Source organism: Lissotriton helveticus, chromosome 11, assembly GCF_964261635.1.
Source record: "Lissotriton helveticus chromosome 11, aLisHel1.1, whole genome shotgun sequence".
Taxonomy (NCBI): Eukaryota; Metazoa; Chordata; class Amphibia; order Caudata; family Salamandridae; genus Lissotriton; species Lissotriton helveticus.
This window is the reverse complement of record NC_136072.1, coordinates 235,321,275-235,335,585: the sequence shown is the minus strand read 5'-3', so window position 1 is coordinate 235,335,585 and position 14,311 is coordinate 235,321,275. Positions and strand designations below refer to the sequence as shown.

Sequence of the window (14,311 nt, the reverse complement as noted above, 5' to 3'; positions counted from 1 at the left end):
TGGCGCCACAGGCCTCAGCTAAGAGGCTCCAGCGCTCGTCGTCCCATGTTGCTTTTGCCCGAAATTTAGCTACTTTATATGCCTTCCTACAATTTTTAATTAAGGCTTGGTTCTTTGATTTCAAGGCCTTAAACAGAGACGACTGGGACTCTCGACAAGCTTCATTATACCAGTTTGCTGGCTTCTTACCCTTCCCCCTACCCCTGTTAACAACAACCAATTTAACAAACAGAGTTTTTAGGGATAGAAACAAGCCAGCATGGATGTCTGTGATTTTTGAGATTGTCTTTTCCTGGTTTTCACAATTGTCAATCTCCGTTAGGGAATTTGATACCAGGGTCCTAATTTTTGCGCGTGCTTCAATATCCACAGCAACCTTTGGCCAACGCACCCTCCTCAAATCATTTGTTAAAACCACGGCCTCTTGTACGGGGTTAGGCTGGGGATCAATCGGCCCTGCAAAGCTGGAATCCTTCAATTCCGCTATTAATGGTTCGTGGTCACTTTCTGGACGTGGCTTAACTGACATGTCCTGAACTAAATGCCACATTTTGATATCAACTAAGATATAATCGATGCGACTGCTATGTCTGCCATTAAAAAACGTATTATTACCCACCCTATCAGAGATTACGCGTCCATTAAGGGCACGCAGCCCCCAATTTAAACAGAGACCTTTAATAAATGTAGCTGCCTGGGACCACTTAGTGATCGGGGGTAGGTCGAGTTGGGGAATCCCCCATGTCAAATCCTCGTCCTCGGTCAGTAGTCCATCCTCTATACCTAGGGGTTCAAAACAGGTGTTGAAATCCCCCATAACAACCACATGACCAGATAGTTGAGTAGAACCCAGGAAGTCATCCAAACAAGTAAGGGTGGATGACACACGGCCACCCGATATACCTCTTACATATACATTGATAAGCAGTATGTTCAGCCCACTACTAGTTTTCACACTAATTATCAATATATCAGGGCAGTCTATAAAAACTTCCTTCACAGACACACCTGCTGCCTGGCGAACCCATATGGTAAGGCCACCCATGGCCCTACCTCTATGGCCTCTAACTGCTGGTTTGTTAAAATTCAGGAAGCCTGGAAAATACACTGATTTGGTCGCCCAGGTCTCCTGGAACGACCAGACATCACCCTGTCGAATAAAATCAGCCCAGTCAGGGATACAAATACAAGAATCAATTCCTGCAACATTCCAACATCCCAAGGTGGTGCCCTTTTTACATAAATGATCACACATTTTGGTTACAACATTAGAATAGGATACATTAGACAGGGGGGTGGATTCAACATGCCCCACTACATCTGTAGCCGGACCATCCGTTAACAGACACTTTGACCCTGCCTGACTCATTGACCCATAGCTTGCTCCTACAATATCAACATCATTAATAAACAGAGGGGTAGATACCAAAATGGGTATTTCTGGCTCTCCTCTGTAGGCAAGACAGCTCTCCACAGGATGATAGAGTTGGACTTCCAAACTTTCAGGCACATTCATAGGGATACCCAGGGCAACTCCCCCCCTCGAACACTCATGGTTGGGAACATCAACCCAAGACGAACGTGCTGGTCAATCGTTCGTCGACAACCAAGATAGTGGGTCATACAAGTTTCTCAAAGGGATATTCCAAAGCTCTTGAGGCCGGGTAGACCTATTTGAAAGAGGATAATCTGGCAAGGAACTTGGGTACTGTTGTGTCTGTATAAAAGCAGGTGGCATAGGAACCAATGGATGCTGGAGGTTATTAGGGAATGGTTGATCAAATAAAACTGGGGGGCCCTTGGGCTGGGTGTTGATCTTGGCCCAACCCGGCGTCTGTACAGGACAGTTGTAGTTAGATTGAATGTAGGAACGATACTGCGCCTCAGGATTAAATTGGAATCCATGGTAGTTAGTAGAAAAATTGGTCCATTTAAGGAGGCTTTTGATGTTATTATTATTATTTGCAGGAGGTTGATCTGATGGATTGATCAGGGTTTCGGGATAAAAGTATGTAAGATTCCTCATAGAAATCCCTCCCTCATTACTTTCCACATACCAATCGGAAAGATGGGATACTACTTTGTGGTCCCTGAAATTAATAATGACTATGTCCCCCTCTATGTCCTTGGGGCGAACCCCTACCCACCGACATCTTCTGACTGTAACAATGTCCCCGTTGAGATGTGAAGGAAGGGGCCTATTTGTTTTCAGCCAAAAGATGACTTTGTTTTTTAGACTTTCGTTGTTTTCCCTATCCCCTTCCGCAACTGGTGGCACACCCGTCATAACAATAACATAGTTCGTAGAATCCGGGGGCAGATCAACATTTTTCTTATGGGGAAGGGGTCTGTTGGTTATGCCAGTGGGGTTAGCTGTTTTACCCATCCCATTCCTTATCTGTGACACAACACCCTTTCCAGGAGGTTTGTTTACTACCACCCTAGGATTTGCTTTGGCATTAGTTACCGCTGTAGGGGGTTTAACTGCTAGGACCGGTGCTTTGTTAGTAGTAACAATAGCAGTGTTAGCAACGCTTTTAATAGGTTTACTAGTAGAGGTAATTGTAATGCCACTACCCTGGGGTGGACCGGAAGGTATATTCAATGGACCTTGGACCTTATCCACGCTAGGGGCGAGTATAGGTTCAATGTTTGCCAACAGGCGGTCCAGTTTATCTCCCAGTATCCTAACACGTTCCAACACAGGAAGCATGTAAGATTTAATAAGCTTCTCTATATTAGCGTAGGACACCTCATGGGCCTCTTCGCTGGGTAACTCCGGGGTTTCCATCACCTGTATGTCTGAAACCACTGGTGCTACAATAGATGGTAACCCCAACTCGGTGTTAGACTTGGACGGGGCTGGAGGGGGTAGCTGGCCGTTGTGTCCTTTCCTTTTTACCCCACCCTTCCTCCTTCTTTTCCTTGGTGGAGAATGCACAACCCTTTTGGCCTCATCAGGCTTAGATCTACTATTACGTTTACTCATTGTTGATATAGACTCGCCTGAGTCTATACCCACCAATAAGAGGTTGGGCAACATGGGACAAGGGTCCAAATCAATAATATTGTTAGATGGGATATTTTTTCCCAAAAAACTAGAGTGATCCACTGGCGGACAGCCCAGGTGATCTCTGCTGGTGACATCAACACAGAGCGGGGAAATAATTGGAAATCTAAATATTCTTGGGGTTTGATTAATGTCAGTGGTATCGGCCTCAATTGAGCTCAACCCTTGAGCAGCCATTTCATGAGTAGAATTTAAAACTGTTTGTGACTGCAGTGAGATTTTCTTTAGCTGCTTAACTGATCGTCGACGTTCTGCTCTTCTCTCTGCTAAGAGTAGGTCCCTATCTAAGTCCTTTGTAGTTTTTTTAAAAAATTTGTCCAATGGACCAAGAACAGATGTGCCTACACCGGGAGGGGCGGAGTAACTCATGACAAAATCTGACTGATTAGATATTCACAACCCAGTAACAAAAGATAAACGTTACAGTGATCGGAAACACAAAACTCCAGTGCAAGATGAAAATAACCTGGCCCAGCCCAGCCTCGTTCGGCCCCGGACGGCCACAGACGGTCCCGCCCTTGTCCCGGGCTTCTCCCGCGCGCTCTCCCGCGCTGCGGGAGTACTGGTGGTTAATATGGAGTGAGCACACAATAGGTGGAAGGGGTAGGAGGGGTCGGGGAGAGCGGCCCAGGTGTTGCTGCTCAGGGCTGGCGGGCGCTCCTGGGAATTGCAGTCCCTGGTGAGCACACGCACTCGCTCGCAGCCCCGTAAAACACTTCCCTCGACTTCCCCTTCAAGAGGCTGCAGACAACAACTCCACACGCTGCGGGACCCGCGGAGCGGGTTCCGCGAGAAGTAGGTTTAGTGGCAGGTCAGTCCCAAACGGGTGAATGAAAATCCAGCAAGGCGTCCCACTCACTGCCTCAGAGGGTGCTGGTTATGAGAGCTCGGTGGAAGGGTAGGAGGGGTCGGGGAGAGCGGCCCAGGTGTTGCTGCTCAGGGCTGGCGGGCGCTCCTGGGAATTGCAGTCCCTGGTGAGCACACGCACTCGCTCGCAGCCCCGTAAAACACTTCCCTCGACTTCCCCTTCAAGAGGCTGCAGACAACAACTCCACACGCTGCGGGACCCGCGGAGCGGGTTCCGCGAGAAGTAGGTTTAGTGGCAGGTCAGTCCCAAACGGGTGAATGAAAATCCAGCAAGGCGTCCCACTCACTGCCTCAGAGGGTGCTGGTTATGAGAGCTCGGTGGAAGGGTAGGAGGGGTCGGGGAGAGCGGCCCAGGTGTTGCTGCTCAGGGCTGGCGGGCGCTCCTGGGAATTGCAGTCCCTGGTGAGCACACGCACTCGCTCGCAGCCCCGTAAAACACTTCCCTCGACTTCCCCTTCAAGAGGCTGCAGACAACAACTCCACACGCTGCGGGACCCGCGGAGCGGGTTCCGCGAGAAGTAGGTTTAGTGGCAGGTCAGTCCCAAACGGGTGAATGAAAATCCAGCAAGGCGTCCCACTCACTGCCTCAGAGGGTGCTGGTTATGAGAGCTCGGTGGAAGGGTAGGAGGGGTCGGGGAGAGCGGCCCAGGTGTTGCTGCTCAGGGCTGGCGGGCGCTCCTGGGAATTGCAGTCCCTGGTGAGCACACGCACTCGCTCGCAGCCCCGTAAAACACTTCCCTCGACTTCCCCTTCAAGAGGCTGCAGACAAGAACTCCACACGCTGCGGGACCCGCGGAGCGGGTTCCGCGAGAAGTAGGTTTAGTGGCAGGTCAGTCCCAAACGGGTGAATGAAAATCCAGCAAGGCGTCCCACTCACTGCCTCAGAGGGTGCTGGTTATGAGAGCTCGGTGGAAGGGTAGGAGGGGTCGGGGAGAGCGGCCCAGGTGTTGCTGCTCAGGGCTGGCGGGCGCTCCTGGGAATTGCAGTCCCTGGTGAGCACACGCACTCGCTCGCAGCCCCGTAAAACACTTCCCTCGACTTCCCCTTCAAGAGGCTGCAGACAACAACTCCACACGCTGCGGGACCCGCGGAGCGGGTTCCGCGAGAAGTAGGTTTAGTGGCAGGTCAGTCCCAAACGGGTGAATGAAAATCCAGCAAGGCGTCCCACTCACTGCCTCAGAGGGTGCTGGTTATGAGAGCTCGGTGGAAGGGTAGGAGGGGTCGGGGAGAGCGGCCCAGGTGTTGCTGCTCAGGGCTGGCGGGCGCTCCTGGGAATTGCAGTCCCTGGTGAGCACACGCACTCGCTCGCAGCCCCGTAAAACACTTCCCTCGACTTCCCCTTCAAGAGGCTGCAGACAACAACTCCACACGCTGCGGGACCCGCGGAGCGGGTTCCGCGAGAAGTAGGTTTAGTGGCAGGTCAGTCCCAAACGGGTGAATGAAAATCCAGCAAGGCGTCCCACTCACTGCCTCAGAGGGTGCTGGTTATGAGAGCTCGGTGGAAGGGTAGGAGGGGTCGGGGAGAGCGGCCCAGGTGTTGCTGCTCAGGGCTGGCGGGCGCTCCTGGGAATTGCAGTCCCTGGTGAGCACACGCACTCGCTCGCAGCCCCGTAAAACACTTCCCTCGACTTCCCCTTCAAGAGGCTGCAGACAACAACTCCACACGCTGCGGGACCCGCGGAGCGGGTTCCGCGAGAAGTAGGTTTAGTGGCAGGTCAGTCCCAAACGGGTGAATGAAAATCCAGCAAGGCGTCCTTTTAAAATAGTGATTTAAACTTGACAGTTGAATTAAAATGACCCTACAAAAGGAAATTTTCTAGCAAGTACTAATTTTTAACCTTGTTTACTGATTTTGCAATGACAGTGGATGAGCAGAAATTACTGTATTGGGCAACAATGAGGCTTTGCTTACTGATCCTGAACACCTGTTACTTTACAGTGGGTTATGTGATTTTTAGGGTCACACCCTAACAAATAATTTTGTGAGGCAGGAAGGATAGCTGTAAACACTCCTAGCTTTTGTTATTGTGACAAGTGTATTTTTCCATGAAGTCGTAGCTGTGAATTCCATGATACAATTTCTATGCTTTTAGTTTATCTCAAATGGTCAGTTTGCATTACACTTGGCAATTGACTGATTTGCTAAAAATAGGTTTAACAATTGGCATGACTGTAAGAGCCATCACATGGACGCATTCTCATTTTTAGCTCGTCCTCCACAAACTCAAAGATTCCACTCATTATCCCTCAATTTTAAATGAAGCCTTTATTAGATACACTCACACCTAAAAAACAGCAAGTAAAGAGTATCAGAAGATAACCGAATAGTCAAATGTTGGAGCACCGACCAGTCACAAGAAAGTTGGGTCTTGAAATTAAATCTATACTTTTTTATAATTCATTGATTAGCAGCGGGCACAAGGTGAATGAATGCAGGTCTATCACATGTTATTTTTTCGAATTGATTGCAATATTGCTTGGAGAATGTCCACAGTGGCAGCTAGAAATGCCAAGGATAATAGTAGCATTTGTTGTGGAAATTTAAAGGGTTACAATGGGTAAAGAAGGTATATAAAGTAAAAACTCAAAGTGCAAAAAGGAGGCAGGAGCAGCTCGTCCAGGTAAGAACGACGAGCGTTAAGACTCAACAGACGACGACGAGGGAAAATAAAATAAATAATACATTTTTCCTCCTCATCGTCTGTTGAGTCCCTCACCCCACCGCTCTTACCTGCACAAGCAGCTCCTGGAGTGAGGGACCCTAAAACAAACAAGCAGAAGTTAGAACTAGGCAAATAAAAATATTTTGGAGACAGCACAGTGCAAACAAGATTTGAATCGCACAGTTAAGGTAATCATTCAGTGGATAGAGTAGCCCGGAGGAACAAAAAATACAAGGGTGTGACAAAGGTCTCCTTGAAACACATCAGAATCAAGCTAACACCAAGAATGGATTCAGAATTGGTAATAGAATTGATCAACAACTATTCAATATCACCCAACTAAGTTTATTTAAGACTGGAAATGAGAAGCTAGTGTTAAGTCTAGGACAGATTGCAATTGCTGCATAACATGTTATGACAAGTGATATGAAAGTGCATTTGAAGATGAAATTCTTGCAGGTTTTGGGCAAGTAGGAAAACAATAATTACTGATATAAATTAATACTATAAAAGCTTACCAAATCCACAAGAGTGTCATATATTGGTTGAGAAATGCCTATTATTGTGATACTCCTGAGGAAGACGCCTTTGTGAGCATGTCCTTTCAAGACAGCTTATCAAGATAATCAAAGGCACTGCACCAACTTATCTGAAGCCTACTATTGAATGGTGATGGGCGAGACAAACACATCTGTTCTGAACCACAAAGTAGAAAGCAGTACTAACTAGAACCTCTACCAGCCACCAGGCTTGTTGGAGACAGCTAGTTCCAAGTTCCAAGGCAGGAAACCCAAGAGAATGAAGGCAGAAGAGCAAGAGCCAGTATAAGAGATATCTGTAACATTGCTGGTTGTTAATAGAGGAATGGTGAAGTGCAAGAGGTGTGGCGCAGCGGCCAGGGTGCCTAACTCCGGACTACAGGGTTCACGGTTCGATCTCCGGCGGCAGGTTAGCCCAGCAGCATGTGACTCTGGGCAATAGCTTGCTTAATCTTCTCGATGGCCCCAGCACCGGGACACCTCTCCGGAGGTAGCAGTGCACTTTACAAATGCTGGCATTCTGCTGAGTGTATATACCCAAATGTATACGATGACATAATGCATAATTATATAGGCCATATAAAGTAGAGTCTTCGTGTCTGTTTTTGATATGGATTGAAACTTCTGGATGGTGGAAAGGAACTGTAAGATGAATTATTAAATAAAGAGATTATTAAATAGAACAACCAGAATTATACTCATAGTATTGACACCTAAAAATTAGTGGCAGTGGTGGCTGGTAAACTTCGAATGTGAAGGGGTGAATTTACCTGCCATAAAATGCACCGAACAGGTGAGCCAAAACGAATGAATGAGCCCAACCTATTCTAGGAGGTTTACCGACTATTCACACTCATGAACTTTTAGATAAAAGCAGGGTAAACTGGTGCTCTGCGGTGCACAATTTCCCACACATTTTTGGTAAAAACTGAGAGGTTCTGAAGGGGCTCTAATGGAATACTCCAGTACTAAAACTCTGCGACACCCTTCCAAAAGCACTTTAAAAAATGTTGTTGCATACGAGTATATTTGTAGCACAACTTCCCTAAACATTGGCTACCTTTTCACATTTCATAGAATTTCCAAATTGGATGCAGCACTATTCTTCAATTTTGCCTTCCATGTCCTTTTATTTTGCCACCATCCCCATTGCGAGAATTTCTTTGGATTGCCAAAATGTTGTCAAACATTCCCCCAATAGGTCTATTCATGCCACAAATACGCAAATGGACACAACTTACCAGGGGCACCATTAAGTCATCAGCCCCACCTCCCGCAGCCTGCTTAACACTCACACACTTACACAAAGACACACACACATAAACAGGAATAAGCTGCATCACATGGTCATACAGATACTCACTAACACAAACATTTGTACTTGGGTGAACGCAGATATACATTCATAAATTTAAGCTCTGTCACCCTCCCAATGTACCCGCTCAACAGCGAAGGTGATCCCAGCTAGATGACTTTATGGTGGGTCCCTCCTAGCTCACTGCAGGTGAGAGGACAGAGCTGTGGGCATTGGTTCAATGCCACATGGTGCAAGGTCTACCCTGGGCTCACAAAATTGAGTGCTACACTTACGGATCCCCGTTTCCCTAGCCCTGCAAAGGCTTAGCATCTGCAAGGAGTAGGCTAGGTCTTGAGGGACCTGGCCAGGGCTGACAGGTTAGGGCGCAGGTAAAGTCAGGACAGCATTAACTAGTGAAGGCAGAATTGTGCACAGGCAGCACTCGCTAAGTCACATTTTGCCCCTCCCAGATCCTGCGTGTTGCCCTATTTCGTTGACACCATGAAGTCTCTGCCAATGAGAGGGGGGCAATAGATTCTTTGTTTTTCACTTTTGTAGTGAAATGCATTTGGAGTTATATATATTTGTGGTATCTCTTTATTTCATTTTGTACATAAATACTGCCGGGTTAACATTTTGTTGAACTGCTAGCTCCACTGTTACTCTATTTCTTTGAACTTTTTTTTAGAAATATTATTAAAAATATGCAGAAATACCTTTTGTACTGTTATCATTGGAACACTAAAGTGTCTTCGTTCATTCAGCCATCAATGGATACATGTATGGGAACCTACCTGGATTGACCATGGAGTCAGGAAAGACAGTAAATTGGTATCTATTTGGTATTGGAAATGAAGTTGACATCCATTCAGCCTATTTTCATGGACAAACCCTAATAGACAGAAGCCATCGTGTGGATACCATCAACCTCTTTCCTGCTACACTGGTAGAAGCAGTTATGAAAGCAACAACTCCTGGAAAATGGCTGCTCAGCTGTCAAGTGAATGACCATATGGAAGGTATGAGACCAACTCTTAATCATAAAATAATATAAACAAAATGCATTTAAATATAAGCCCAGGGTGATCTTTTGGTAAGTTGCCAGTGTAATAGAATACAGTTAAGAAAAGGAACTAACATAATTTGTGGAAAGGTAGTTCTGAAATATTACTGTGAAAGGAAAAAATGTTTGGTAAGGCACAGAACTGTTAAAAGCAGAGATAAGCAATTAGCAAGCAAAGTTATTGTTGTTTCTTAATTCGTGACCCAGTTACACAGTAAGTATCCGAAGGAGAATGTGGAAGGTTGTAATAGTCATTTACGACCCATTTAGGCCAAGGAAGGCATAGGATTCTTTCTTTCAACCATAAGATCTGTTTGGATCTCCAACCCAAATCACAAATGCAGTTGCACTTGTGTGTTATCGCCACACATTTGCAAAATCTAATGTATTTCCATGGCTTATACAAAAGGATGCATGTAGCCATCGGAGGGGAGTATGTGGATATTTGTTGAACCTTACATGTGGACTTTTTCTTTCTAAGAAGATGGATTCTTACTTGGCCAAAGGGGTGTGTTGGAGAGTTACATCCATTTTCGAAGTAGTAATTGAAATATTTGGGGGCATATTTACAAGCTCCTTGCAACACTTTACCCTGCTGTAGCGTCACTTTTGTGACACAGTGCCGATGTAAACAATGTGGCCAATTTACAATGTGACGCATGTAGGGAGATGCGCCACGATGCATCATGTTGTAAAGCCCTGCGCCAGGTGTAATGTATGGAGGGTGGGCATTCCCATGCAGGAAAGCCTTCTAAAAGTGACGCAGTAAAATCTTGTAGATTTCACTGCGCCACTTCTAGGACGCCACTGCGTCAAAACTTTGCGTCCGCTTGAAGCAGGCATAAGAAGTCACGCAGTGCAATAAGTATAGGCCTCAACATGCATTGCTGGAGTTGCATCGTGCTTGCCACACGACACCAGCAATGTGTGACTTTTGGGCCAATATATGCATCAGAATTTCTGACGCCGCTGTCAATCCTTGCGCCATGGTGCGCCGTACTGTAAATACGGCACATTCGTGGTGGCGCAAGGGTATCGCAGGCTGGCAGAGGGAAACTGACTCATCTCTACAGATGCATCAGTTTCTGGTAAATCAGCTCCTTGGTGATCTGTTGTGTCATGAAAAACCAAGCGGTGGGGAAGAATGATAAGGAATAGGCTTCGGATATCTTTTACGATAGATCCAGTTCCACTGAAGGATCTGAAAGTGGACTGTCAATGGAAGTGTGGAAATGTAGTCATTTAGCTAGGCTGAGTGATTTGGTCCTGGTGGCCTTTTACAATAGGGTTCAGAGCTGTCAAAGAGTTAAGGGAGTTTGGTATGAAGACATGCTAGTGGAGCTGCATTATTTCTACATTTGTAGATGAATATTTAAAAGTTCTTTTTGATCTTAGTTGTGAAAGAGTTCATTGATCTCGTCATAGTTTGTTTATTGCGACAGATATTTTTGAGGTTGTTCAGATTTTGCAGAGCCTATTAGATGTTGAACATCTCAGTAGCTGGATTTGGGTATTTCATAATTCTATTGATAGTATTGTTGTTCTGTTCTCTTATTGAGGGTTGTCTTAGTCTTCCTTGTACATTTTTCATTGTGTTTTAGATAACTCCAGATTAAGTGAAATCCATGTTCTGTCTGGTCTGTGATCTATCCTTTTCAGGGTTTATAGTCTCCCGTCGAACCATTTGGCAATCACTTCTTGACTAGCTTGCATTTTTGTGTTACCTATGTAGAATGATGTAAAATGCATTTGCAATGCATATTCTATAGAAACATGTCCCTTATTTTGTTCATTATCTGCCACAGATTTCAGGCTCTGTATATCAACTCCTGTTTTTCCAAGCTGATCATTTACATATTTTTTTCTTGTTCTTGCTTTCACAATTCAGCTGGGATGCAAGCCATTTATGAAGTAAGTCCATGTACAAGGTGTGTTCAAGAGCATAAGAGTAATCACCCGATAAGACGATACAACATTGCAGCGGAAGAGATTATTTGGAATTATGGACCAAGTGGAACAGACCAGTTTACAGGAAAGGCATTAGATGACCCAGAAAGGTAGAGTAATTATTATTTGTTGTGTACCGCATGCTTGTACATTGATAGGAGAAAACAGTCACCTTCCTCTACATGCAGGAAGCATGGACCGACTGTGAGCCGAAACTTTAAAACTATGCTTTAGGTTTAAATCATTTTTATTGGTGCAGCACAAAGAACCAAAACATGCAGTGCATAGATGAAATGGAATTGCAAAGGGCATGGGCCCTCGTACGGCGCAGAGGCCCTCCTGGTGACATTCCAAAACTAGTCCAATCAAGAATACGAAGTTGGCATAGACAGTGCTGCAAAATGGAAAACAACTCCCGCGAAAACCCCACCTCCCTCCAAACCTCCCTTTCCCTAACCCTTCCCATCCCCCCTCCCTCCGTCCAGTGCCCAGGTTAATTCCACTCCTTAGTACCATTTCCCCATCAATGAGGGCCCACCTATGTGGGATTCGTGCATGCGTTTTCCCCATGAGGTGTAGTAAGCCGTAGGAGACGGAGGTATTTCGGGCAGGTAATTTCTCTAAATTCAGTGGCCAGCAAGGAGTGGAACGACTGCCAAAGTTCATCAAACTGGTCTATATCTCCAGTGAGGGTAAGGGACAACTTCTCCATTCCCAGTACGTGCCACAGTCTATGTAACCACCCTGTGAGGGAAGGGACTGTAGTAGTGTGCCAATATGTAAGGATATTCTGCACTGCCGAGCCCAGGGCGATAGCGATCTGTCGTCCCCTACGTGAGCGCAGGGGATACATTAGGCGGTTTGGAAGCCCCAGTAAGACATAGGCAGGGAAGCGAGGTAGTTCAATCTGAAAGTGGGTGTCAATGTCATCCAGCACCTGTTTCCAGTATGGGTGTAAAAGCGGGCAGTCCCATAAGATGTGTGATAACGTGCCTGTGTGCCCACACTTTGCTCCATAAAAAACTATGCTTTAAAATCATAGTAAGTGCCTTGAATAAATTCAGCACTGTATTTCGCTTTGGGATTTCAGGGGGCAACACAGTCTCTCTTTTGACATTTTCTTTCATAAATGGGACCTAGCCATTCCTTTTACAAATTTCCAAATCTAGTGACTGAAAATCAATAGTTTTTCATAGAAAGTTGGAAAAAGACACAATCCAGCACTTAAGAGTCAGGTGCAGTGCCCTAAACCTTGAGTTTACTTAGAAACAAAGAGGCATATATATATCAAAGAGTTGTGTCGCTCTTCCACCACGCAATGGGGTGCAAAAGCAATGAAACTCTTAAGACAGAGTTATCGAGCTATGCAAGGCCACCTTGCATGGCCTTACCTGGTTTGATAAATCTAGAGTAACGGAGCGCAGCGCAAATCACTGCGTTGCATTACTCTGCCCTGGGATGGGGTTCAATGGGTTGAGCATGGGTATTCCCATGCATCCACTTATGGATTATGATGCATTCCCAGACTTATCATTATTGGTAAACCTGGGAATGTGTCAAAAGCCTATGCCTCCCAAGGTGAGGCGTAACAAGGAGAAATATGTTTATTTCTCCTTGTTACTTCCTCTTTAAAGAGGAAAATGCCTCTCAGGATTGTTTTTGTGCAGGAAGGTATCCCTTCCTCCACAAAAATAATCTTGCTTTCAACTTAGGCACCCTTACACCATGGTGCGGGCAACCACCCTTGCAAGGGTGTCTGTATTGGCTCTAGGCAGCACATGTGCAAGCACAGGGTAAAGCCAGTTACGCACCGAACAGTGTTAAGTATGGCACATTCCTACCCTTTCCCTATCCTGAAGCGCGGCAATGTGACTTGCTGCGCTAAGCTGCATGATTTTTTGGTAACTATGAACAGAAATGTACATGTGATTATGTAAAAATAAGCATTGGTAAAGTCAATTGTTTCGGCTATTTTAAAAGAGACAGCGATTCTTCACTGATTGTTTTGTTTGCGAGTGTGGATGGATGCGTAGATGAATGGGATACTAAGCCAATAGCAGGTTGGATCAGTGTGTGGATGGATGGATGAGTAAGTGGGTAAGCATAAGATGAGTGAGTTCATAGATTGGGGATTGATTAAATGAATGAATGGATTCTTGACTTGATAAATTAATTTGTGAGCATATGCATTGATTAATGAGTGGATACCAAGGTGAATGCTGACAGATTACATCAAACCTCAGACTGGGGTCTCAGGCATCAGTATTAACATTGCTCCACAAATGTTACAAATTACTAGTTATATGCAATCAAATAACTATTCATATTCATATTTTCATCATCACTCATTAGGCCTACCTGCATAGCTAGATTGACTTCATTGCTCAGTTTAAATGTCCCATTTTATTCAGTAATCCTTAGCCCTTATTCAGATTTGCATCATCACTGATGCATCTTGAATGCTTGTTCAGATATGACCATTGCTATTTTGAGTATGAATCAAGCCAAATTGGGGGAGTTAAGGGCCAGAGCACCGCACTACCAGCAAGTTCCCTTTTCTATGTTGAAACGTTGCCTACCTCTCTGAGTTGGCTGTTTCAATATGAAGGAATAATGAATGAAGAATATTTTTGAATGACATCGGCCGAGAGGGTCTTGAAACATTGATGGTTGGACTTTTGAACTAAAGATTTTCTTGAAATTGGTCATACATGACCGTTGTCTCTCTACTCTGCTGTATCATTTTGAGTATGAAGCAAGATGTACATTACTTACAAGAAGTATTTGCTTGGGCACATCTGTACATCACTCATTAATCCTTGCACACGTTCCAGTTTGCACCATCATTCAGGATTCATTTGTGCA

At 45.4% G+C, this 14,311-nt stretch overlaps 1 protein-coding gene across 1 annotated transcript in view; it reads left to right on the top strand.

Moving 5' to 3' along the window:
• CP (ceruloplasmin) overlaps window positions 1-14,311 on the top strand; it is a 428,303-nt gene that overhangs the window by 139,122 nt on the left and 274,870 nt on the right. The window contains exons 5-6 of the mRNA XM_078668012.1: window positions 9,201-9,455; window positions 11,388-11,556. Coding sequence (XP_078524138.1) covers window positions 9,201-9,455; window positions 11,388-11,556 — 424 coding nt within the window. The remainder of the gene's footprint in view (window positions 1-9,200; window positions 9,456-11,387; window positions 11,557-14,311) is intronic.